The sequence below is a fragment of the Dunckerocampus dactyliophorus genome, chromosome 19, assembly GCF_027744805.1.
Source record: "Dunckerocampus dactyliophorus isolate RoL2022-P2 chromosome 19, RoL_Ddac_1.1, whole genome shotgun sequence".
NCBI classification, from domain to species: Eukaryota; Metazoa; Chordata; class Actinopteri; order Syngnathiformes; family Syngnathidae; genus Dunckerocampus; species Dunckerocampus dactyliophorus.
In genome coordinates, this window is record NC_072837.1 from 11,291,796 (window position 1) to 11,318,179 (window position 26,384).

The following is a 26,384-nucleotide window of genomic DNA, read 5'->3' on the forward strand; positions in this document are numbered from 1 at the left end:
TCCAGAGTCTTAAAACAGAACTGACCCACCCGTCAATAATCAGGGGAGATGGACTGCGGAAAATGTGCCATGTTTCATGTGAAAGTGCATCAGCAGGTTATATTCTTCCGAAACAGCATTGACTTTGGTTTCCCCGCTTCATTTTTGGTAAATGCATATTTTGTGGTCCAGTAGCTGTTAAAAATGTACTTGTGGCACAGTTAAGCTGGCTTGCATCCGTTACAGGAGCCATCTTCGACTGCTGCTTCACTGTGACGCCTCACTGTTGCTCCCTGCAGAGCGGAGGGAGTACTGCAAAAACAGTTTTAAAAGGTTGATAAAACATGACTTTTTATGGTCCATCTACAACCATTATTTTAGGAGTGTCCTTAGTCTGACTTTCAACGCCATCATTCTTTATCTCCCCACCTCTCCTCGTTGATGACTTTCAAGTAACCTTCATATTAAAAGCAAATTCAAATATTTCTTAATGACTTTCAAGGTTGCCTGTTATCTTTATCAGAAATTGGCGAGCCATGCCTTAGATTAATCAGCTGGCACCGGAAATAATGTACATCTTGAGGGGAGCGGATAAAGACGAGGGAAAATAATTACAGAGAATAACGTCATCAGTTAGGTGGGGGAAAAAAACCCTCAATGCCTCGAACAAGGTTTTCAAAAATTAACAAGATTAGGGATAAATTGCACCCACAAGGACTCTCTCAAAACCTTTTTTTATAATTACAATTAGATTAAGCACTTTCAGTTAATTAGGACTGAACTGTGATCCTATTATTATCACATTTCCTTTTATAGCAGCTGGCAGCAGAGGGGAGCAGGGGTCTATTATTTTTATTTTATTATTACAATTTTATTTTTAGTCGTTTTCCTAATACAGTGGTCCACATAATCACACAGTTTTGCTAAAAAAGGCTTTTTCTGTCAAAAAAACATCTAATTCACCCTAAGTCGGTAATCATTTATAAATACGTGATAATACACCACTGGTAAACAAAAAGCCTACAATCATTTTTACATCTTTATGTCTTTATGGGTCACTGATCATGTTTTTTGGTCAAGCATTGAGATTTTGCACTTTGTTTGGCGGTCCTTGAATGCACCATATTTGTGTGCTGTGACTTGCTGCACTCGTTAGTCGTGAGTACCTAAACATTTTACACCTGAAATGTGTTTGAGGCTTATTGTCCCGGAGCTGAATCTAATCTAATAATTACAACACTTTTATTGCAAATGTTGATCCAAAATTGGAGAAAAATTGCCATTTTATGGGTGTGTCAATTCCTCACAGTTTTTCGCCATTCCCTGGTGGTCTTGGAATGTAAGCCTAATCTAAAATATCGTTGCACATACGCTACCTGTCAAAAAATGGGAGACACTTGTTATTGACTATGTTATTGTATGAGAACATGTCTCCACATTTTTGACTGGTGGTGTATTATAATAATTTTCTTAAGCAGCTACCAGGGTGGTAATTAAGCTTGTAAAACCGCTGTGGTTACATGTGTGTTGCTATGGTAACAGCGATACTCTTGTATCAATATACAAGGTGTGTCAGAGAAGTTCTAGGATTAGTGTCACAAAATATATTTCAAATCCATACTACAAGCTTTCCCCTCAGAAGGGATCCCCCTGGAGTCTAGCACACTTCCCCAGCCTTCTCTGCCTTGCCTTCATGCACTCCTGGAAGGATCTTGATGTCGTCCAGGTATTCAAAACGGGTCCCCTTGAGCTTGCGAAAGAGACAAGGCAGTGGACGATGTCGCTCACATCCAAGAACGCCATCAACATCAACAGTTTTGTGACACCCTTCATACACATTGACACCAAGATCATCCATGTAGTTCTTGTACGTAGATGCAAGCCTCTTTTTCTAGCAAGCCTCTCAAGCCCAGAATTTAAGAGAATTTGGTTAAAACATAAAAACGACACACTTTTACTAATTTCAGAGACTGTTTACGTGATAGGCGCTGCTGTTTTGGGCAGCGCCCGACTTCAAACAGGCTCAGCAGTTGCATCTTCAGTGTCTGTCTGTGAACAACCTTATGAACTATTTGCGTGAATAAGAGATTTACTTCATCGCCTTCTCCCTGTCCTATATTCTAGGATGTTATTTTGAGCCTCAGGGAGTCTGGGTGTCTAGAAATGCGGCAGATGCCTATATCAACACCTCTACTATCATATCGCTAAGCCCTCCCAACGCCGTATGGATGGCATTGCCTGGTGAGAATGACTGCATGACGTGAGAGCAACGAGGCTAAAAGTAGAGTCAGAAAGGAGGGTAACGTGTCAGAGCGTCACAACCTGCAAACAAGGACTTGGAGTCGCGGATCTGCCAGGCAACAAGTGTGCCAGCCGGTCAGATGTCTAATAGAGATTCATGTCAACACTGGTTTGTTGGTATTGGGTGTCATTTGGTTGTGTATTAAGTTCAACTGGGGCTGAAGCAACAGAGCCATGGTCATACTGTACTGTACATACATTAACATTTCAAACACTTCTTCTAATATGGCATCAAATATATTGGCACTATTCAATTATTTTTATGAGGCCACTTTAGCATCAGAAGCATCTACCTTTCCACAGCTAACACTGTCTACTGCAAGTACCCTAACCGGCATCATTTTCGGCAACTCTGTTCTTCCACATTTCTCAAGCCATCCCACATTTTCTGTGACAAAATACCCATTGGAAGTGTGTATATACAGTACATCCTCACTATTGAGGATCTATAATAATGCTATTTGGTAATAGCAGGAAGGACATGCACGCGCAAATACAAATTGAAGGTGTGGACATTGAAAGGGTGAACGAAAATACATTTCTGGGGATCATAATTGATGAAAAAATGAGCTGGACGTCTCACATTAAAAATATACAACATAAAGGTGGCGTCCTTGACCAAAAATCACTCTATACTCTTTGTTGCTCTCTGGTGTTACCGTATCTAACTTATTGTGTGGCGATATGGGGTAACAACTATAAAAGTAAACTTCGCTCGCTAAATGTCCTGCAAAAAAGATCAGTTAGGATAATCCATAATGCTGCGTATAGAGAACATACAAATCCTTTATTTCTAAAATCACAATTATTCAAATTTGCTGATTTAGTAAATTGTCAAACCGCTAAACAATACTTTTCTACATGAGGAGAAATAAGACCTCAGGGAAAAACTAAACTTTAATTAAATTATGGAACGGACTGAGTAAGGAACTCAAGCAATGCGATAAGATGAGTGATTTCAAGAAACAATATAAGCAGTTTACGTTTGCAAAATACAAGGAAGACCGGTCTTGAACTTGTTTTGTTGTTTATTTGTATTTATTATTATTTAATTATTATATCTATGATTAGTATTTATTATGATTGTGGAGAAACCTTGACAATTACAGTATATCACCATCTTGTTACATTACCTTATCACTTTTTATGTATTAAAAAGATCACATTTGAAATACAGCAAGTGAATAAATGTACAGCAACAGATGTGAAACGGATGGCAGGTAGGATTAAATAAGCCGTTCTTCTTCCTACTCCTTTTGGACATGTGGAACTGTGAATTGTACTGTGTGATGTATTCCAATGGAACTTGTATGCATGTGCATATAAAATTAAACCATTACCATTACTATTACCATTGAATGGTAAAAAAAAACACAAGTAATTGAGACACAAAGCAACCACAAACCAACGCGTCCCTCACTCATGGTGCTCATGGTACGTGAAATGCTCAGGTGATAGCACAGGCGAAGAGCAACAAGTGAACAGGCAGGGAGACAACGAACCAGCGCCGAACTTGAGACGGCGCTGGGCTTTTAAACCCCACTAATTGCAAAACTAATTGCTGCCAGCTGCGCAACAAATCACTGGGGTGAAGCGGCTGCAGCTTCCCCGCAGCAGGAAGTGCAACACACCAAAATAAAAGCGCAGGACAGAAAGTGCTCGCTCATGTCGTGCGGAACATGACAAGAAGGGTTTTAAAAAGAAAAATTGTCTTCAAAAGGCCTTGTCTCCTTTAACGCCATATGTGGAAGAAAGGTGGAAGAATGTTTTATTCTCCGATGAGAAAAAATGTAACCTTGACGGTCGGTCCTGATGGCTTCCAACGTTACTGGCATGACAAGGAGAACCCACCCAAAATGTTTTCCACACGGCACAGTGGAGGAGGCGCCACCATGACGTACGGTGCTTTTTCCTTCAAAGGAACAAAGGGAATTCAGGTTGTGCAGGGGCGTCAAACCGCAGCTGGATATGTGGAGATGTTGCAGGGGGCATCCCTCATGACTGAAGGCCCTCGTCTGTGTGGTAACGACTGGGTTTTACCAACAGGACAACACTGCAGTTCACAATACCTGTCTAACAAAGGACGTCTTCCAGAGGAATAACCTCACTCTTTTGCATATCCTGCGTGTTCCCCTGATCTAAATCCAATTGAGAACATTTGGGGATGGTTGGCAGTCCAGACAGTGGATGCCCTCCGTGAAGCCATCTTCACCACCTGGAGCAACATTCCTCCTAGCCTCCTGGACACACTGGCATCAAGCATGCCCAAACCAATATTTTAACAGATTAACAAAAACAGCGCAGCTACTGATTACTGAGTCCTTTTGTGAACATTTTATTTCCATCGGGGCTTCGGGGGGTTTTAAACTATAGTCTGAAACTTTTGATCAGTTGATGAACAACCACTTTAATGCAATAAATCCTTTTTTTTGTTTTTGCATTTTGAAGCTTTACGTAGAACTCCCTTAAAATCCAACAGTGCAAAATGTAAGTTCTTGCAATTTTTCAACTGGTCTTACAATTTTGATGAGAAGTATATATGTACACAAACACAATCGTTGATGTATGAGGTCGCTGACAGACTTCCTATCAATTTCAGTTTCACGTTACCTGCGCTTCAGCATGATTCTTTTCTTGCCGTGCATTATCACGCACAAAATCCGCATGAATCACACACATCACGCGATCCTGCTAAATACACGAGCAAACCAAACAGTCCCGTCGAATCGTTCTTACTCACTTCTGAGGAAGATTTGAGCACGGCTGATCTTTTGATGCTCCTGGGAGAATCTGGGAAGTCTTGCTACAGCAGGCATTTTTGTGGACGCCTCCCAGAACAAGCCTCTCGGGGGAATCGTTCGTTTACAACTCGTGACAGCGGTTAGGCAGAATAAAATGAAAACTGGTAGTGACTACACTATTTAATGTCCTTGCGTCTTGCAGTCTGTTTGTCCAGCAATGTTGCAATGTCCCTCTTTGGGGTGTTGATGCCACAGACTATATGCTCAAGAAGAAAAAAAAAATAAAAATAGGGCGGGGGGGGGGGGGGGGATTGGGTGTCTTCTGATTTAAGTGCGGTCACATGCTGTCATGATGCAAACTCTAAAAATGTTTACTCCGTTTATATAGGATATGACCTGTAAAATTAAACGAGTAGGCTGTTTCTAGGGGCCTGAAGCTCTCTCAGGTTTCAACCCCGCCCCCATTGAAAGACGGACGGCTCAATGGAGTGCTGTTGCCAGAGACTTTATGATGAAACCCAAAATAAAAGATGATCCCTGGTTAGTAACTTGTCACGGTGACATGGAGACACACTTCTGCCAAGTCTGTCGCCAGCTGTCAAAGTCAACACAGTGGACAGTTTGATTCAGTTTGTCAAGGCCACCTGAATGATGATATCATTATTTAGTAGGCGTGTGATGGGATTTTTCGGGACGGAACGTTCGGTACTTGGTCGTATTTTCTGTTTCCCACACAATACACATTAAGTGAGGGACTGAAAGTTTGCCTTCGCGTCAGGCGTTTACAGTGGATCTTCACGAATTTGCATTTTTGGGAACAAATACAGTACGTACGTATTTATAAATAACTGATAATAAAGGTAAAATGTGCAGCATGTACGTAGCACTGTTTAAAAAAAAATCCCAGAACTGCTACATGTTTATTTCTTTATGCTTCACTGATGATGTTTTTTTGTCAAGCGTTTATTGCACTTTGTTCTGCGGTCCTTGAACGCACCATAGTTGCTGCAAAAGTGAAACTTCCACACCGTGACTCCCATTCCATTTTGCATTATCATTCATTAGTGGCACACTAATACACTAATACATTTTACACTTTACATATGTTTAATACGTTTGTGAGGCATATTGAAGAGAGAAAAGGGAGCGTTCTGGAGCTAAATCTAATCTCACCATTAGAGCAGTCACTTCTATTGCAAATGTTGAGCCGAAATCATAGGCGAACATCAACGTCAAGCTAACAGGGGCTGAATAACAATCTGTGCCTCTCTGTCAGTCAGTCAGTAAAAAATACATAATATTAATTTGATTTATAATTACATTTATAATTATTAATTTCACTTTATCAATTTTATTTTTATTTTCCCCATTTTGTTTTAATCTGCTCATATTTTAAATGTATTTTATTTTTCAAAACCTATGTAACATTCATCATGATTACTATTATTTATCACTATGTTGTTTTTTTTCCCTCTTTCATATTTGATTAATAGTTTTTGCCAGTATATAGCCCACTTTTCACTTAGCGGCACATCTTCAACGCACAACCCTCCCTTCCTTGTAATAAGCCATCACTTGGAAATATGCACTTTATATGTTCCTCACTGGTGTAAATGCAAGCTGAAGTTTGAAAATAAAAATAATTCAACAAGCAGGATCGTTTGGATGGGGACGGGCAAGCCATGTGTCCAAAACAGTCATTTTTATGAGCGTATCAATTTTGCACGGTTTTATCCCAACATTGGCAAAGGCAAACACTTCTCCATGTCTGGTCTGCCCTTTTCAGCCATAAGCTTTATTGTCATCCATTACGCTGCATGCTTTTTATGAAATATTTACATTTGACATACTTGATTGATCACCAAGTGAATGTCAGAAACGGGCGACTGGTGAAATGTCACCAGTGAATCTAATGAAGAGGCCGAAACCTGAACAGAGGGAGATTGTGATGGTGGCCTATGACCCCGCCCCTGCTTCTGCTGAACCCCTGTTTTAACCTTTTTAGGAAGTGAGAATCAAACGCTCGTCTCAGTCCACATCCTCCCTCATCCGCATATGAGCTCACTCTTTTCATATGATGTCACATAATTGGACCATTCCACGGAATCTTCAACTCTAACTCCACATCTGATAATGGACATATTGAGCTACTAAAAATGTGTATTAGCTCATCTCCGGTAACTTCAGTTCATTTTCATAAGTAGTACAAAGTAGACGATGACTCATTTGAGCACCAGGAGTGAGTTCTTAGCATAGAATTAGAAAATGCAGTGGAACCTTGGTTAGCGTCCGCCTCGGTTAGCGTGTTTTTTGGTTTATGTCAAAAATTGACGACACAATTTTGCCTCGGTTTGCGTGCAAAGCGTTAGCTCGGGTAATTAGCTCCAAGCCAAGCCCCTCTGTTCAGGCTGACAATATCGCGGTACCTCCCAGCCTGCATTCGGACTCGGCACACCTTCCCCTGGCTTTAACCATCGCCCGGTGGAAGGGGAGCAATGTCGTCCACTGATTCAGCCTCAAGGACGCATATCCACGCATAGTTTTCGCTTGTAATCCCGCGTCTCTCAGGTTCTGCCATTTCTGGTTAACCTGAACTATTTTTTTCTGTGATTGCTTTCCCTGTGGAGACTCTGCCTTGTTCAAGACAGTCGCGCCACCTCGCGTTTAAACTAAGACGTACAAATATATGTTACGTGTTGTGCGTGGGCCATAGTCAATTATACTTTTAGACCTTGATACGGCCCGCATTTTGGACATCCCTGCTTTAAATTAATCTTTTAAATTGTATTTATTACATATGCAATTACAACAATGTGCAGGACACTTTGCTTCATAAAAAATGTATTTTACAGTTAAACTTACTGTTCGTTTATTTGGACATTTTATTCCCTGCGGACGCAAATGGCACCAATTCGGTGGAATGGCCCACAAGCAGACACAATAAATGGAAGTCTAAAGTTAGATATCTGATTGTGACAGTCATCACGTGGCAGGATTTAGCACCCAGTGAATGACTGACGGGAGGGTGACGCCCGGGCATTGGGAGGATTGTCAGATCCACAGCGGACCGTGACTGGAGCCGGCGCCACCGAGAGCAGCTGTCACAACAGAAATACAGTAGCAAAACAGTGGGGTGAGAGGCGAAGTGCCGCTGCTTCACTGCTGCTTGTGTATCCCTACCCGAACCGAGCAAAGAGGATAAAACGGAATGGCAACAAGGCGGCGAGGAATAAAGCTGAAGTGTGTGCAGAGTCAAAATGAAGGCGCTGGGGGAGGATCAAGCGAGGGGAACGTGGAAAGGAAGGAGGGATTTTTATTCCCATGTGTTAAGCAGAAATAGTGCATTGTTGCTGTTCCTCAGACTCCTCCTTGATGAACACTATTAAAACTGGTCATGTAATAAAAATAGGGCTGGGCAAATAACGTGTTATCACGTTACTTGTTATAAAATTATTTTATCGTGCGTTAACATATTATTTGTTTTTATTACCGTTTTGAAAGTCACGGGCTCCTCATACAAAACCTGAACCCCATGTTTTCATTGTGCACCACTTCTTTGTTGACAGTTACGAGAAATATATGAAATTGTAAAAGAGATTCCTGCTGCTAAAAAGCAAAAACCTTATTTGTTCAAAGCAACTGCAAACCAGACGTTATTGCACTTTTTCCTCATACAGCAGTTTTTCCATCCAAAAGTGAAAAATACAATACTTTTGAATTAATCATTGAAATTTGTGAATAACAATGTGATTAATCGTGATTTATAGCATGTTCTTTTAAAAACGTATTAACTCAGGGGTGTCCAAACTTTTTCCAGCAAGGGCCACATAGTTGAAAAATGATTTTTTTGTAAAGCAACACGTGGAGATATACTCAGAAGTTATATATATTTCAAGAAAAAACTACGTCAGCTTTGTGATATAGGTGAAAAAGCCTATTATCAACTTCACTCTTTGCTGTTTTCCCCCACATTTTTGCTGTTATTTTATCTTAAATAGTTTTGTTTTCATAATATTACAACTCAAAAGGGATAGTTCTGATTTTTTTTTTTTAAGTTGTATAACATCAAGAGTGTAGTACATCAACAGTGACTTACTGTACATGTATTTGGATTACAATGTATTTGAAGGCATATTGTTTTGAGAAGCCAAACTCTTTACTTAAGCGGCCCCATCAACTAACCGGAACCACTTTCCTCGTCACCAAAATCCGACCAGAGCTGGGCTCACGGGACCAACTTGGGGGGGTAAGTCACGGTTGACGCACTGTACTGCTGATGGGGATGTCATATAACTTCAGGTCAAAAACTCCGAACTATACTTACTTTAAAAAATAACATTTTCCCATTTCTGCTTCCCCCTCCAAACCATCTCGACTTTCTTCTTGTAAATTCTATTGGTTAGCATGTTGGCCACACAGTCAGGAGATCGGGACAATCTGGGTTCAAATCTCCGTTGGGCATCTCTGTGTGGAGTTTGCATGTTCTCCCCGTGCGTGTGTGGGTTTTGTCCGGGTACTCCGGTTTCCTCCCACATTCCAAAAACATGTATGTTAATTTAATTGGAGAGTCTAAATTGTCCATAGGTATGAATGTGAGCGTGAATGATTGTCTACATGTGCCCTGCGATTGACTGGCGACCAGTCCAGGTCTCCCGCCTCTCGCCCAGAGTCCGCTGGGAGAGGCTCCAGCATATCCCCGTGACCCAAGTGAGGACATGCGCCATAGAAAATGGATGGAGTAATTATGATTATTATGCTATAATTATTTTGACTTTATTCTGGTAACATAACTTTTTCCACAACTTCATTTTCCTAAAATTACGTTATTTGTAGCTTTGTTTGTTTCACATAAAATTACTACTTAGTCTTTTTTCTTTAATATTTCAACTTTTTTTCAACTTTTGTTGTTGTTTTGTTTTTTAAATGTCTTGTTAGATTATATTTTTAGGATATGCCGCTGACCAATAAAAAGAAACCGACGTCGGCCACTAATGGCCCCAAGGCCGCACTTTGGACTCCCCTGTGTTAACCCAAAAAGACTTTTATTTATTTGTTGCTGTTTTTTTCCCCACCACAAACAACATTTTTGACAATAATGACTCATAGCAGTCAGGAAAATATGGAATATGCCACACAAATGCATGTAGGGTGGATCCCCGTACATTCACAATCCAGCACTCACGACCATATGGATTGTTGGTCCATCATTTTTTTTAATGCCATATGCCATTTTTTCTGCCACAGAAAACACGTCATTCAGCATGTCGATCATAATTTACAAATACGTGATAATGCAGGTAAAATATACAAAAAGCACGCAATTTTTACATGATCATTTGTCTTGCGCTTCACTGATCGTGTTTTTTTGTCGTTGAGATTTTGCACTTTGTTCGGCGGTCATTGAACGCACCATAGTGTGATACATAGTCCATCTGTTCATGGATCATCTTACAGGATCATTCATTAATGGTGAGTAACTGTACATTTTATACTTGAAATGTCTTTTAAGAAGAGTGTGAGTCATATTGACTAGAGAAGGGAAAGGTTCTGGGGCTGAATTTAATCTGATAATTACAACAATCAGCACTCTTTTACTGCAAATGTTGATCTGAAATCGAAGAACGTCAACATCAAGCTATCAGGAGCATTTGGAGGGGGAGGTGCGAGTCTTGTGTCCAAAAAAAAAAAAAAGACATTTTCACCATTTGCTGGTGATCCCGGGGCAAACCCCTACAAAAAGCTACTGTAGAACTACCTGAGTATCTTCGGTCCTCTACGCTTTGTTTACTACTTTCTATTTCACAAACACACCAACACACACAGGCAAGCCTGTCTTGCAGTACAACGAGGAACATGACTGTAGTGAGGAACATCAGTACGAGGTTAATTAGAAGATTGGTATAGAATGTGATGAAAGCGCAGTGGGCACATTTTTAGTGGAAGGCTAATAGGCATGGCATGTGGAGCAGCCCAAAAAAAAAAGTGGCTTCAAAGGTGTTAGCGGAAGATCATACAGTATATATAAATGTGGGAGCTGAAATCAAAATGCACAATGACCGTATGTACTCTTCTGTGTCCTCTTTCAGCCTCTCTCGTGTCAACTCTCGTGTGCCAGTAAATGCACGAATGCCGCCAGAGGACGGAACCATGCAATGAACGCATGAGGCCAACGTGCAGCACCAAGGTCGCGGCCAGGGAGTATTTGCAGCAAGTACAGCTATGACCACCAGCATCATATGTTGCATTTTCACATTCCCCATCCATCCATCCATTTTCTATGCCGCTTCTCCTCATTAGGGTCGCGGGGGTATGCCGGAGCCTATCCCAGCTGACAGGCGGGGTACACCCTGGACTGGTCACCAGCCAACGCAGGGCACATATAGACAAACAACCATTCACACTCACATTCATACCTATGGACAATTTAGAGTCGCCAATCTCCAGACTGTGACTGTGTGGCCAACACATTCCCCATCCATGTTTCATTATTTATAATAGATTTATAAATGAAATGGAATACTTTCAAAATTAGAGCACAGAAAACCTGTTTACAGCCTTCTAAATATAGTTTTTAACATTATCACAGCCCTCTAGACATGAAATAACACCCCTATAGTCACCTTTACACTCCTATTACAGACATAAGAGAAAATAAGACAACATAGACTCACATGTTAGCACTGGAAGAGTTCCGTGTTGGGTTTTTTTTCTGGACAATGTACTTCCTGTGGTGGACTATAGTCTCATCGTTGAAACACTGACACCTAGTGACCAGTGTAGAACACTACATACCATCACAACATCTTTGAAAACGTCTTCTGAATGTATTTTATGCTTGAAAATGCTAAACCTAGGCCGGGAATATGTAAAATTTGGTAAAATATGGATATTTTTGACTAATAATAGGCCATAGTCAACCACGAAACAGCGAGAATTGATCGATTAATGTATTTTTAAAAACTGCGATAGAGTGAAGCTGTGAAATTCAAACTGCGAAGTGGCGAAGTGGTTACTGCTGTAACCGTACAGGCTGCCCTTTTTACGACCTTTCCCGTTACGTACGCACTCCCATAAATTATTAATCCTCAGCAAAAAGGAAGGAACAACTAGTTAAGTGTGCATGGTGGGGGGGGGGGGGATACATAGTCGCGTGTCGCTACACCGAGGAAGGACGTCACTTCTCACTCGTTCTATTTTACTTTTTTCCCTTCTTTCTGTCTCTCAAGCATGAGGAAGACCCTTTTGACAGCAGTGTGTCTAGGAAAAGGAAAGTGAAAAGTGAAGCAAAATTAGACATTGTTAAGTGCGCAGAAAGCAAAGAAAGCCCGACTAACAGCCAAGCTGCTCAAACAATCATCATCATCATCATCATCGACCATTTTGAAGGATAAAGATGGTATCTATGAACTTCTCCCATGAAAGGGACAGTGATCACAGTGGTCTCTCTTCCTCCCTTGCAAAGCCCCTACCGGTGTGCAAGACAACCACAGGTAAACAAATGGTCAGGTTGTTGACTTAAAACGGGTTCCACTGTACATTCTTCTGGTCGCAAGTTGTGTGTCTACATTCCTTATTAAGGCTGATGCTACTTTTAGAATAAGCGTCTGTCAGAAAAAGCCACAATAAACCAAAGAAAAAGCAAACAATACAAGGCTTGTTCTTTCATGCTAGCTCAACTGCGCAACGTCAGGCATGCATGACTATAGAGGTGTATTTTCCATCAAATTTTGGTCGACTCATGTTCCGCTTTGGCTGGTTCACAGACTTTGTCCCTCTAAATCTGCATTCTGACAAACTCTTCACGATGTCCTTTGATTTTTGTGTGCCAGGACACACTGACGGCACCGGGCTCCTACATCAACCAAGGTTTTAGTAGATTTATTTAAAAAATTTGCAGATATTAATTAATGCATTTTTTATGTATTTATTCGTAATTTAAATATCATATATATTAAATATTTATCGAACCACACATATATTTATCCCCCCGTCAGACAGAAAACAATTCACAAATCTGCTGTGGAAGTCTGTAACAATGCACACAAAGAATTATTATTATTATTATTATTATTATTTTCTATTATTATTATTATTTGTTTTTTGACATGTATTTCTGCATTTATTTATTTATTTACACCCGTTTGTACACCACCATCACAATGGGAAAAATCAATATCAATACTGATATCAATATCCATATCAATATTAATATATGAATACATGGATATTGATAATTAGGGATGTCCCGATCCAATCAGATCCTTTTTTTTTTTGATAATAATAAATTCTAATAATAAGCTTTTGTTACCAACATTAAAATAGCTCTTTAAAGCATTAACAATAATGCAACCAAAGTATTGCTGAATTTACTTTTTTATTAAACAGCATGACAAAGAATATTGTTTGGCTTTTTTTTTTTTTTTAAACATTCTCTCTGCAGCGCATAGTAATTTAATGACGGTCCCTACTATAAAAACAACCAGCGGTTAGAGCAGCACTTCCTGTGTGAGCAGTGGCAGAGCCAGAAATGTTTCATTGGGGTGGCCAAGGTGAGACCATTACTCACATAGGGGTGGCAATAAGTTGATACCTGAACTGTCAAGATGGCCAGTGTAGCTCTGCCACTGCACGCAAGCTCCCCGCACAACGACGTCCAACATGAAATTAACTTCACCACGGTACACCGCGGGATTGTCTGCATGATGGTGTTGCGTTTTACATTTCTTGCTGGTGGCAACCAGCTTTGAGGCACATTACCGCACCTACCATGTTGGTGTGTGGCCCACAGCTACGAAGGTGATACGGCAACCGGAACGGCCCGATCTCATGGCGGAAGCCGATATTATAAGATCTTAAAAATACAGCGGATTGGCAGCCGATCTCGATCCTGTAGATCGGATCGGGATATCCATACTGATAATGGTATTGATATTTTTACTTAAATTGTATTAATTTATTTATTGATTGACTTGGAAACAATTTACAAATCTGCTGTGGAAGTCTGTAACAATGCACACAATTAATGTGTTTTATTATTATTATTATTATTATTATTATTATTATTTATTGTTTTATTTTACATTTATTTATTTACACCTGTTTGTACACCACCATCACAATGGGGAAAATGAATATCAATATCAGTATCCATATCTACAGGTATATCAATATTAATATGAATATGGCTATTGATAATGATATATATTTTTACTTAAATTGTATTAATTAATTTATTGATTGATTTAAATATTTAGCCCAGTTTCTACACCACCATCAGACATGCAGACAATCCAATTTTCTTTTTGTTCAATTTGTATTTATTATTATTATTATTATTTTTTGTATGTTTATACCCCTTTCTACATCATCATCGGAAGCTAAAATATTCACAAATTTGCTGTGGAAGTCCGTAGAAATGCACGCACACACGCACACACACGCACACACACACACACACACACACACACACACCACCCTACCTGTTTCCTGGGAGTTGAGCACCTCCAGGGCATGCATCATGGCACTGGCAAACACATTGGCATCCTCCTTGCTGCCAAAGTTCAGGCCGTAAACCTGTCGCGCGTCCCGCCATTGGTGGAAGGTCTGTGTGGCCTGGTTGTACTTCAGCCCCTTGGGAATGGCACAATTTATCACCACCTAAAGGTTTTGGGAAATATCCAGAAAGGCTCATTAGATCAGACATGTTCATATCACACGAATAGTGCAGGGTTTCCCCATACATTCATGTGTTTGTTGCTGCCCGCCACGATTACATTTGGACCGTCACAGAAGGCTTTGGTGCTACCGCAACATTGAAACAGCATGCCGGTATAGCAGTATAGTTTCATTTCTTAAGATATACGAGGATAAAAATGCTTGCTGAAATCTAAAGGGTGTGTTTACTTAGTGAGATACTGGCGAGTCAGCACAAGTACATACGTTCCTCCTTAAAATGCATGGACAAAAAAATGGAGGATTATGCTTTCCTTCAAGCAGTCAGCTGCATGTTAGTCCATCTTCCTGAGTTGTGCTGTGCATGTGTGGTTAGAATATGCGAGCGGTGTGTGTGTGTGTGTGTGTGTGCAGCAAGATAATGTGCACCCAGACATCGAAGCTTAGTTGCCATGGGAAGTGCTGACATCCTCCACTTTTTGAGCCGAAAGGAAAAAATTGGTCAAGACTGTAGAGAGAGGTTTAGTGCAGCATAGAATGTGTGTTTGTGTTTTGGACACTTTACGTGGGTAAGCCACAATTTCAGGACGAAGGAACAGCATCTGAGTAGGTTTCCCCTACCATTATATTAGGAGGGTGCCCAATCCCACAAGAAGGTCAAGTTAATCTTATTTTAATTTATTTTCAATATAGTGCCAGATCACTTTTTTTTTGTTATGTTTTTCTCCAAAACTAGGCAGTTTTTCCCAGCAGAAAACACATCTCATTCACTCTAAGTATGTAATAATAACAAAAAAATACGTGCTCATTAAGGCTCCAACTAACAATTATTTTCTTAGTTGATTCATCTGTTTGTTGTTTTGATGAATCGAGTAATCGGTTAGGCCCTAGACCACACTTTTTCCAGCGAGGGCCACATAGTGAAAAATGAAAGGACGCAAGGGCCACTTTGATATTTTGTAAAGCTGTGCTAAGTAGTAGTAGGGCTGTCGCAAAAATTAATAAATCAATTAACCGCATGATAAATAAAAACGAACTCGATCATTTTGCCAGCCTTTATAAATTGACGTGCATTGTGACTGATGGTTATTTTTATTTAAGAGCCGAGTGGTTAGCACGTTGGCCGCATAGTCAGGAGATCGCAAAGATCTGGGTTCAAATCTCCATTGGGCATCTCTGAGTTTCATGTTCTCCCCTCAAATTGTCCATAGGTATGAATGTGAGTGATACTGGTTGTTTGTCTATATGTGCCCTGCAATTGACTGGCGACCAGTCCAGTCAGCTGGTATAGACTCCAGCATACCCCCCGCAACCCTAGTGAGGATAAGCGCCATAGAAGATGGATGGGGGAGGAGCAAGCTGTGGGTCAAAAATAGCTGTTTTTATTGGCACATCAACTACTAGGCCAAGTTTGTGGCATTAGTGGTTTTGTTTTATGAAATGATTCATGACATGTGCTGGCCTTGGACGGTTTGCTCGTTTTTGTGGTTCTGGTTTGAAATGTCTTCTGTTTTCGTTTAGGTTTTAGCTGACGTTCGAGTTGTGTGCATGTGTGCTTGTTGATGGACCGATTAGTTACCATAGCAACAGACTCATCAGCCCCCGGTTTTACTGACCTGATGATCTTGGATCTTGCGCCCTACTACACGGAACGCATTGTTTCCTGTGTGGTGGTAGATGTGGACTCTGCTGAAGCCAGTGGAGCCGCCCGCTGGGACCCACTTCTTGTTGGCGTCGTCGTAGACCATAACAGCCGCCCGTGCCTGGCAGATGCTCTGTTCACTGAAGGCGACACACAAACACAGAAAATGTCATTCCATTTTGTTGACATCTGGGGCGTCCCAACTTTCTCCACATACTGCAAAACCGCATGGCGCCGGGGCCTTTTTGTTAAAAAGCTAAAACCGACCCAATGTAGATACAGAATATATATACACACATAAGTCGTCCCTCGCAATATCACGGTTCAATTATCGCTGCATCAAATTTTTTCAGAAATTAATTAATGATCGCTGTTTCATGGTAGACTTTGGTCTGTTATTAGTCAAAACATACTGAAATACAAGTGATATGTAGTATTTTGGTCACGAGGCAGCAGTAATGACGCAAAACATTGAGACATTAGCTTACATTACATTACCTTAACACTGCATGAAGTCATGAAGTCAGCCATGGCATGACCGATATGATAAGAGTGAAAAAGATTTCTCCTCCCATCCTGTGTGGAAGTAGTTTTTGGCTTCTCAAGTTTAGAAGAGGCTAACTGGTTAGCTCGTTAGCTTGCTAGCCAGTGGCTGTCTCGAGTCCCTGCAGCGTAAGAGTTGCAATGTGGTGTAAACAATGAATAATAGGAGTGTAAAGGTGACTACGGGGTGTTATTTCATGTCTACAGGGCTCATAAAAACCGTATTTAGAAAGTTCTAAAGAGGTTTTCTATGCTCTAACTAGGAAAATATTCCATCTATTAACATTAAATCCTATATCGCGGAAATTCATTTAACACAGTCGGCTCTGGAACCAATTAACCGCGATAAACGAGGGACAACTGTATACCAGAGTCAACAGGCCAACTCATCAACTCTTTCTTCTTATTACTAAAATGCACCCGCTTGGGATCAACATCAACATAAAATGTGAGCGCCAAAGGGCTCATTTGTATGAAAAATGGGTCCATTTATGTTGACATGTGTTGTGGTATTGTTAACGTCATCACTATTATTACTAAGCAGCGTGAAACCACAACAGCAACAGTCCTGTTCAGTGCAAAATAAGCATCAAAATAAAAGCATGGCAGTATTAACTTGGATTCTACTTGAGCAACAAATACATTTTTAATGGGAGTTACCCTCCCAGACCACCAGAGAATGACAAAATCTGTGAGTAATTGATTTTTGACACATGGCTTGCTCCTCCCCCTCCAAACACTCAACACTTTCAATAAAAAGGGACTGTTGCAATTCCAGTAATCCCTCATTTATCATCGTTAATCTGTTCCAGACTCCACTGTTAAGTGAATTTCCATGAAGTAGGAATCCTCATTTGTGATTCAAATATTTTCGTAGTTTGGGCATAGAAAAACCTGTTTACAACCTTCAAAATACGATTTAACGTTATTAGAGCCCTCTAGACATGAAATAGCACACTTATAGTCACTTTAACACTCCGATTACCAAATATATTCGACACAGTAAGAGAAAAGACCTAATAAACCCACACGTGTTAGCATTGGGAGAATTTTTTTACTTGCGGTTTCTGTATAGTACTTCCTGCTGTGGCCATTGTCTCAATGTAACAATACTGACACCTCGTGATTAATGTAGAATACTACATATCATCACTGTGTCTTTGAATGAGTCTTCCGAATGCCTTATATTTGTATTTTACCTCATTTAGCCATTTTTGTGCTTGACAATGCTTGATTTAGGTAAAAAAAAAACAACTAATATTTAAAACTGTGATCGAGTGAAGTCGTAAAATTCGAACCACAAAGTGGCGAGGGATTACCGTATTTCAGGACAAAAGCCTTTTTGACCACAAATCCGCAGATTTGTGAGGCAGACAACACTGAATTGCAAATATGGGATCCACTGTAAGGCTGCATGGAACCATGTAAAGACCGAACAGTATTGGTCAAGGCATGGATCCCTGTGGGACACCGTGACTCAATATGCCACACATTATTACCAATACAGGTACAACCTGGAAGTGTCCCGAGAAATGGGATTTAAACCAGTTTAAGGCAGGTCCTTTAATGCCAATGACGTCTTCTAATCTCTGCATTACCATGTGGTTGTCAACTGGTCTTAAAAAAATCACTTAATATTGTATTTTTCCCCACATTTGCTGTTGCAGTGCTCTACAGAAAATCATAGCACTTGTTGAAAGCATGACAGTTCTGTCTGCAGAATGTTTCACAGGAGAAAATCCAAGCTTTAATGTCAGTGATGAAGCAAAGGAAGAGACACACACACACACACACACACACACACACACACACACAGGCCATGTGCAGGTTAGACGAGAATAGTCATGGAAATGAATGATGAGATGAAAATTGTCATCTTCTTCATTAATGTTAATGAGGCTTTGGAAAATGGTTCTGACTTCAGAGAGGAAAAGAGCAGCTTGAGGGGCTTCACCAGCACGCATGACGTCGTATGGCAGGATTAGTGGGCGCGCTCGCTACTGTTGTGCACAAAGAGCAACAGATTTATGCCGTGTGCGCAGGGAGAGACGGGGAAGAGAGGGTGGCAAGAAGAAAGACCGACAAGAAATGCGAAACTGCAGGGACAAATGTGTTGGTTAAAATCCACTCGTGGACAAAGAAAGCAGGAGTGGACTGTTGAATTGTTCGCTGAATGGAAATCATGATTCGTTTCTCTACTGATAGGTTCCTGTTACATAACTACCCAACACACTTTTCTAAAAATAGACGCACCAAAAAAGGGGTAGCAGAAATTCCAGTCGTATCTTTTTACATGAAACCAAAAAATGATATTCTTTCTTGCATAAAACATTCCGTCCATTTTCTACCACTTATGCATTCCACCAGGAAGGTGAAGCCTAGCTAAGATGAATGTGGGAAATGGACGGGTTTAGGGCTGCAACTAACGATTATTTTCTTAGTCGATTAATCTTAAGCTTGTGGTTTTGATTAATCAAGTAATCGGTTAGGCCCTAGACCCTGGACCAGGGGTTGGCAACCTTTAGCATCAAAAGAGTCATTTGGGCCTGTTTTCACCAAATTAAAACTAGGGATGTCCTGATACAACTTAATATTGATATTGTAGCCTTGCATATCGACCGATACTAATAACAATCCAATATCACCACGAATCATACGCACTTACTTTGTAGTGTGGAATTAAAAAAAAATAAAAAAGGCTTGGTTAAGCGATATTACTGCGATTTACAAATCTGCTGTGGATCTGCTGCGATATTAACAAAAAATGCACACAGCCGACATCACTCCTGCTCCATGCTTTACACGTTAGCACACGCTGTTGATGTGATCGCGTGGGTTCTATTCGGCTGTTGCTGGATAGACGTGCTGGGGTGGCGTCTGGAATCGACTGCTTGTATCGGCGTGCCAATATCGGAGATTTTAGATGCAGGCCGATATAATACAATACTGTTTTTTTTTTTGCCGATATCGGCCCCATATTCCATATCAATATTGGATCGGGACACCCCCAATTAAAACCCATTTGGAGACACAAACTATTTGACCACTGAATTGACAGTAACGCTACACATATACAGTTTCCTTAAGCGCATTGACACGTTCCTTTTCGGTCTTCCTGTTCCTCCTGGCGGACTGATGATCCACACCTGATGCCACCTGGCAATCAGCCATGTTCCTTCAGCTTCCTCCACTGATTTTGGATCAGCATTCGCAATAGATCAATTTATTTTAGTTCCATTACCACTATCCGTGTCGCTTTAATTGCTATTGTTCATTAGCGACAAAGTAAACCAACAAGCTAAATAGTTGACCAGCGTCATGGTTTCTCACAGAGCCACTACAAAAGGATAAAGAGTTGCGGGTTGCAAACCCCTGCCCGAGACGAACCAAATCAACATGAACCAAACACAAACACTTACTGGTTTGCACCACAGCATATCAGAAAAGAGGCAAAAATGGCCGTCGCTGTTTTCCAAAGTGAAAGCCGATGTGTGTGAATACCTTGTTTTGCCTAAAACACAAAGATAACAGGTCTGCTATCATGGATGACTAAGCGAATTTAAAAATATTCGCATTTGAGAGGCTGAAATCAGAGAATATTTATAGTTTTAAATCAATAGTTGTCATTTAATTCGGACAGTCCACTAATGATCGATTCATCCATTAATTATTGTTGTCTGTAGATGGGACACCCTGGACTGGTTACCAGTCAATCACAGGACACATAAAAAACCAATCAGTTGAACAAGCCAACTGAGGGAACTACCACATTATGAGTAAAAGATTCCTCTCGGCGCTTTCACACGAGCATCCTTCAGTCCGGTTCAGAGTGTGGGCACACCGGTAGTTTTGTCAGTGGACCACATAATCGATCGGGGAACCTTTGGGAACAAATTAATAACCAAAATCGAGAGACCACCTTTTCAAAGCTTGGGTAAAAAAAAATCTGTAGGGAAGTTCTAGAAACAAAGAGCGGTGACTCAAGAAAGAGCTGAAGAGTTTTTAAGGAGAAGTACATCTGGGTTAGAACAAGAGGAACAGAGGAGCGCTAGGGAGGGGTCCTGGACACATGTGCATCCTTCCGCTTTTGCGGCTGACCCGTTCCAGTTAACTCCCCAGAGCTGTTCCATTCGGACACTCGATTGTCTTATCCTAACGCAGCTGTTTCAGCTGAAAAAAAGGACCGCTCCACCCCACCTGTACCAGTAAACCACAATGGGAGGTTTTTGTAGTGACTGACTGATCGTAACCAGCATGAGAACGGTCATGGTTTAAATCCGGGGTCTCCAACCACAGGGCTACAAAAACTGTGTTTTTTCCCGCAGAACTTCGAACATTCGCTGACATCACGTTGGGGTCAAAACTGTGTGTTTGTGATCCTTCTGGCAGTAACAAAAATCTAACTAAGTTCATAAGCTTTCTTACTCCATACGCTGAAAAACCTTAAGACTACTACCCAGTATAATGGAGAGACCAAAAAATAAAATAAAATGACGACGCAGCTACTTAAATCATTGGCTTTTGTCATTTGCTATTAAAAAGTTAAAATGAACTATCCAAAACAACGTTGAAAATGTTGTTGCTATCCCATGCAAGACTATCCACGCACTGCGACAAAGAGGCTGAATGGCTGACAGGAGGGTTCACTCTCTCCGTTCATTCCACTGTATCACCAACGCGCACAGACGCATGCAGAGTGAACGGTCCTGTCATCCAGCCTCTGTGGTAAAGAGAGACGAGGAAAACAAACACGCATGCATGCACATGTCAATTTATCGAGGCCGGAAAAATGGTCGACTTTTTTTTTTTTAATAAATCGTTCAATTAAATCATCATTATCATTCCATGCCTAATTATGACCTTCGGCCACGTTGCGGAAGAGCATCCTGCCTGTCACTGTACACTGCTGGCATAGCTAAGTGAACGAAGATACATCATTTGTATTAAATAAAGAATGTAATATTAAATAAATAATACACAACACCTGACGATCTCTCCGGGAATCACTGCTCTAAGAGGTTGACACCAAAAAGGACAGTATGACAGACATTAATGCAACAATTTTAAGGGGTCTTGCATGTGAAAAGTCTCACTACATATTCAAATTTGTGGCATGCAAAGCAAATTACATAATTCTGTTTTGAGGTTAAAAAAAAAAAAAGTTATGAAGGTATATTGATTCTCATGAAAACATGGTTAAGGCTGCCAATTTCTGAATCAGTTGGAACACATTTGATGATGGAGCCATGAGAAAATACCCTCCACTCACAAGTATGAGTCACCGCCTCAGCCAGATGGCAGGAGAGGAAAAAAAAAAAAATGGAGGAGAACAAACGCATGATTGCGGGGGAAAAAAAACACTCCAGGTGTGACAAGAACTCACCAGAAGTGGCTAAATATAGTGGAGCATAAGTGTGGGCATAAGTGTGTGGCAGGACAATAAACACAACACAGGCTCTCAAGCGAGGCGAACACACACGGTGATCACTGTTGGCGTGCTGTTTTCTTCTAAATGATTGACATCGCAGCCTGGTGATTACCTGATGACCATAAACTGGTTTATTTGCGTACCAGGCTTGTTAAAGAAGTAGACAGCACTAATCCAGAGAATCCCATTGGATTGAATGATGTGAAGCAAGTCATCCATTAGCTCAATGAAGAGGTATCTCCACAGAGGAACGAGCCTCAGGTTTTCGTGCATTTTATGGCCTCCATAGCTGATGGAATCACCTCCCGCAGAGCACAACAAGCCAGTGTAACCTTTCACTGCTAATAAGACTTTGTCGGACTATTTCAAATGTAACGCTGACTTACTGGTGCAAGAAGATGAAGAGAATGCGTCGATAATGACAGTAAAAGCTTGCGTAAAGGGAAATAACCATTGCTTGCGCATTTACTTGTGATTTTGTCCCAACTTACGACTACACTACAACAAATGTGGACATAAACTGACCCATTTTTCATAGAAATGACCCCTTCGGGTGCCACATTTTATGTCAACAAAAGCGGTCGACTATGTGTGTTGACACCGTGTCAACGTAATGTTCCACTGCATACCTGATACCTGCATGATAAAATAAGGGAAATGTTCCATAAAATTAAGGGAAAATTAAGGAAATTCTGATCTTCCACCATCACCCGTGCAACCGTGATGTTTTACTGGCGTTCTTCTTTTATTTCGAAGGCCTTACTGTACCGATTATATGATGTATTACGCCCGAGTGTTGGACCGGAAGCTGTGCTGCTCCGGCAGAACTGAAGTGTTTTTTTTTTGTTTTTTTTTAATGAAATGTAAAACACGGGAACAATCATAACGATAATAACAATCATAATAACAATCATAATAATAATAAATTGTGAATTCTTATTAATATTACTCGTTTTCATTTTTATGATATATTTATTATTACAACATTCTTATAATATAATAATTATCTTATAATAAAATAGTGACTTTGATAAAACATTTTATTCTACATTATTATAAGAAGGTTTTTAAAGAACTCACGCTATTTTGTTATGACTATTATTATAACATTTATATTAAGTTCTTATTTTGATTATATTTCATATTATTATAGCATGACAAAACATGACATTTAAGTACTAATATAACAATTATTACCATATTAATAAAATAGTGTGAATAGTGATGATGAATTCAGCATCCATCCATCTTCTATTCCACTTATCCTCACGAGGGTTGATGATACGATACGATACGATACGATACGATACGAACTATATATATGTGTGCCCAGCTGATTACGGGCAAGAGGCGGGTTACACCCTGGACGGGTCGCCAGTCTATCGCTAGGCACATATAAATGAATGTAAATATAAATATTCATATTGATTATATGATAAAAGAGTGTCTTTAAAACTTGCGGTTGTGCAAGAATCCCCCCCAGAGAATCGCAATCTCAGTTCTAAGCAAAAAAAACAAAAAAAAAAACACACCTGGAAAAAGTTTCCCAAAAAACTACGAGGCTGATTGCCAAGGCTCACGTCACCAGAACAAAGTCCATCTTATGAGCTCACAAAAGGTGTCAGGTCACGGTGTGTGTTAACGGTGCAACGGCACCGTGCACAGTAGTCGTCCTTTTGAGGGTGTTTCGGAGGTTGAGAGTACAGGCTGTGTGTTAAGTGGGAGACTGGTAGCTTTAACGAGGGTGAAACCACGTTACCTTTCACACGGGCACAGAAGGCACATTCACAAGGGTTGGGGGTCTGGACTACATTAAACTAAAATCCTCGTGTTTAACTTAACTGAACCAACAATTACTGCCTTCAAATGCGCCCATTTCAGCTCTAATGATAATAGTGGAAGAAGCGAAACTTCCCTTCGAGGTTCATACGTAAATCAGTGAAAACGGGCAAGTTAGCTACTACTTCTTAAAGGAGGGGCACTTGTTTATCTCAAGCACTACTTTTTTTTAGAAATGTTCTGCATTTTCGTACATGCAAGTTTAAATTAATGACGTGTGTCTCAACTGGCGTACTTTAGGAAGTCAGAACAGGAAGTCCTCGGTTTCGTGGTGATGGCACACTCCCAAAAAGTTACTTAAAAACAACATCGCCCCGCTCTCCCTCGCCAACCTCCTGCCCGTCAGGTCTCCTCGATGGCAGTGTGCCAAACAAACGGTGACCAACACTCGCCGCATGCCCGGTTCAAGCCGCTCAACCGCCACGACCGTCAAGGACACGGATATCCTTGGACATGTTAAAGGATCTGCTCCTATCAAACAGACAATGATAACTTGTATCTTTTTCTTTACCATTTAATTCTGTAGTGTGCAGCGATGGACACTTACCATCCTTAATAGTTGCTATCTTTGATATCTTTGTTACATCTGTGCTACACACACACACACACACACACACACACACAACAGCAGAGCTATGCTGTAAGAACATATCTCCTCCTTTCCATGTATTAGCAAGCTAACAGGCTAAGAAAATAATACAATAAGTGCATTGTGATGTACTGCAATGTAAGTGTGTAGTAACACGACAAGATGCTCACCATATTATGCAATAACCGGGCCTCCCAGAACAACACCAGCATCATTAAATTTGCGGATGACACTACAGTCATCGGACTGATCACTGGTGGTGTTGAAACGTCATACAGAAGAGAGGTGGCGGACCTCATAGCTTGGTGTCGTGATAACAATCTCCTTCTCAATACAGATAAGACTAAAGAGATGATCATCGACCCAAGAACAAGGGAAAAGGAGCCGCATAGACCCCTGTTTATTGGTGAGACTGAGGTGGAGAGGGTGAAAACCTTCAAGTTCCTTGGCACACACATCAGCGAGGACCTCACCTGGTCTCACAACACCCAACAAATTATGAAGAAGTCCCAAAGGAGACTGTACTTCCTGAGAAGACTGAGGACATTTGGCATGTCCACCACAATCCTGAGTTGCTTTTACAGATGCACGATCGAAAGTGTCCTTACCGCCTCCATCACTGTTTGGTACGGTAACTGTACAACACGTGATAGGAAGGCACTCCAGCGGGTGATCAAGACCTCACAGAACATTGTTGGGGCAGCCCTCCCCTCACTGCAAGACATTTATAAATCTAGAGTCCTACGCAGAACACACACCCTCATCAAGGACAGCACACATCCACAACACTCATTATTCACACTCCTACCGTCAGGCAGACGCTACAGGAGTTTGAAGTCCAGGACCACAAGACTGGCAAACAGCTTTTACCCACATGCCATCAGGCTTCTCAACGAAGCACTCGCACACGCCGCACGCAACACACGCACACACTCATAGCACTTTATTTATTTATTTATTTATTTGTATTATTTGCTTGTATTAATGTCTCTTCTGTTGTTGTTGCTTAATTTATTGGTATATATGTTTATGTTTCTTATGTTCTTATTCTTTCTTGTGTTTTCTTTCTTTTCTTGGGAGAATGAACAGAATAAGATTTTCATTGCATGGTATAACTGCTGTTTTACCATGCACATGACAATAAAACTCTCTTGAATCTTGAAATGTACGCAAGGAGTAAAATTTCGACGTTAACCAAAAAAAACACGCCAATATGCTAACCTGTATGTTGTTGCATTCCAGTAAATATTACATTTTACAAGAGTGATTTGTTTCTGTCATGTTCTGAAGATATATGTTAATAATTAACAAGCATCTTACTTTGCAGCTGCTAAATGTGGAAGTCAGCAATGTAGGCAATCCGTATCTAAACCAAGGCCTCAGGGAGAACAACCACCAAAGGCAAATCCTTGGGAAGCTCGTAGAGGAACAACTTCTAACAGTTCCACCTCCTGGATAATTTATTTTTCTTACTAAGAATGTAACGGCATGCCGTAATCACGGTTCAGTACATACCTCGGCTTTAAGGGCACGGTGGGGGTACAGCCAGGGAACAAAATGCAGAACATAAAACTGCTTGGCGTTTAAGCAGCTTTCACAATTTTTTAAATGAAACATAAAAAAACGCAAATTGCAAGCAGGTAATTTTCC

At 40.7% G+C, this 26,384-nt stretch overlaps 1 protein-coding gene across 5 annotated transcripts in view; it reads right to left on the reverse strand.

The window, feature by feature from the left end:
• The window catches only part of enah (ENAH actin regulator), a 102,392-nt gene that overhangs the window by 47,100 nt on the left and 28,908 nt on the right, over nt 1-26,384 (reverse strand). For all 5 annotated transcript variants that reach the window (XM_054761854.1, XM_054761853.1, XM_054761852.1 and 2 more), the window contains exons 2-3: nt 16,310-16,475; nt 14,501-14,678 (exon numbers count right to left, since the gene is read on the reverse strand). In XM_054761854.1, coding sequence (XP_054617829.1) covers nt 14,501-14,678; nt 16,310-16,475 — 344 coding nt within the window. The remainder of the gene's footprint in view (nt 1-14,500; nt 14,679-16,309; nt 16,476-26,384) is intronic.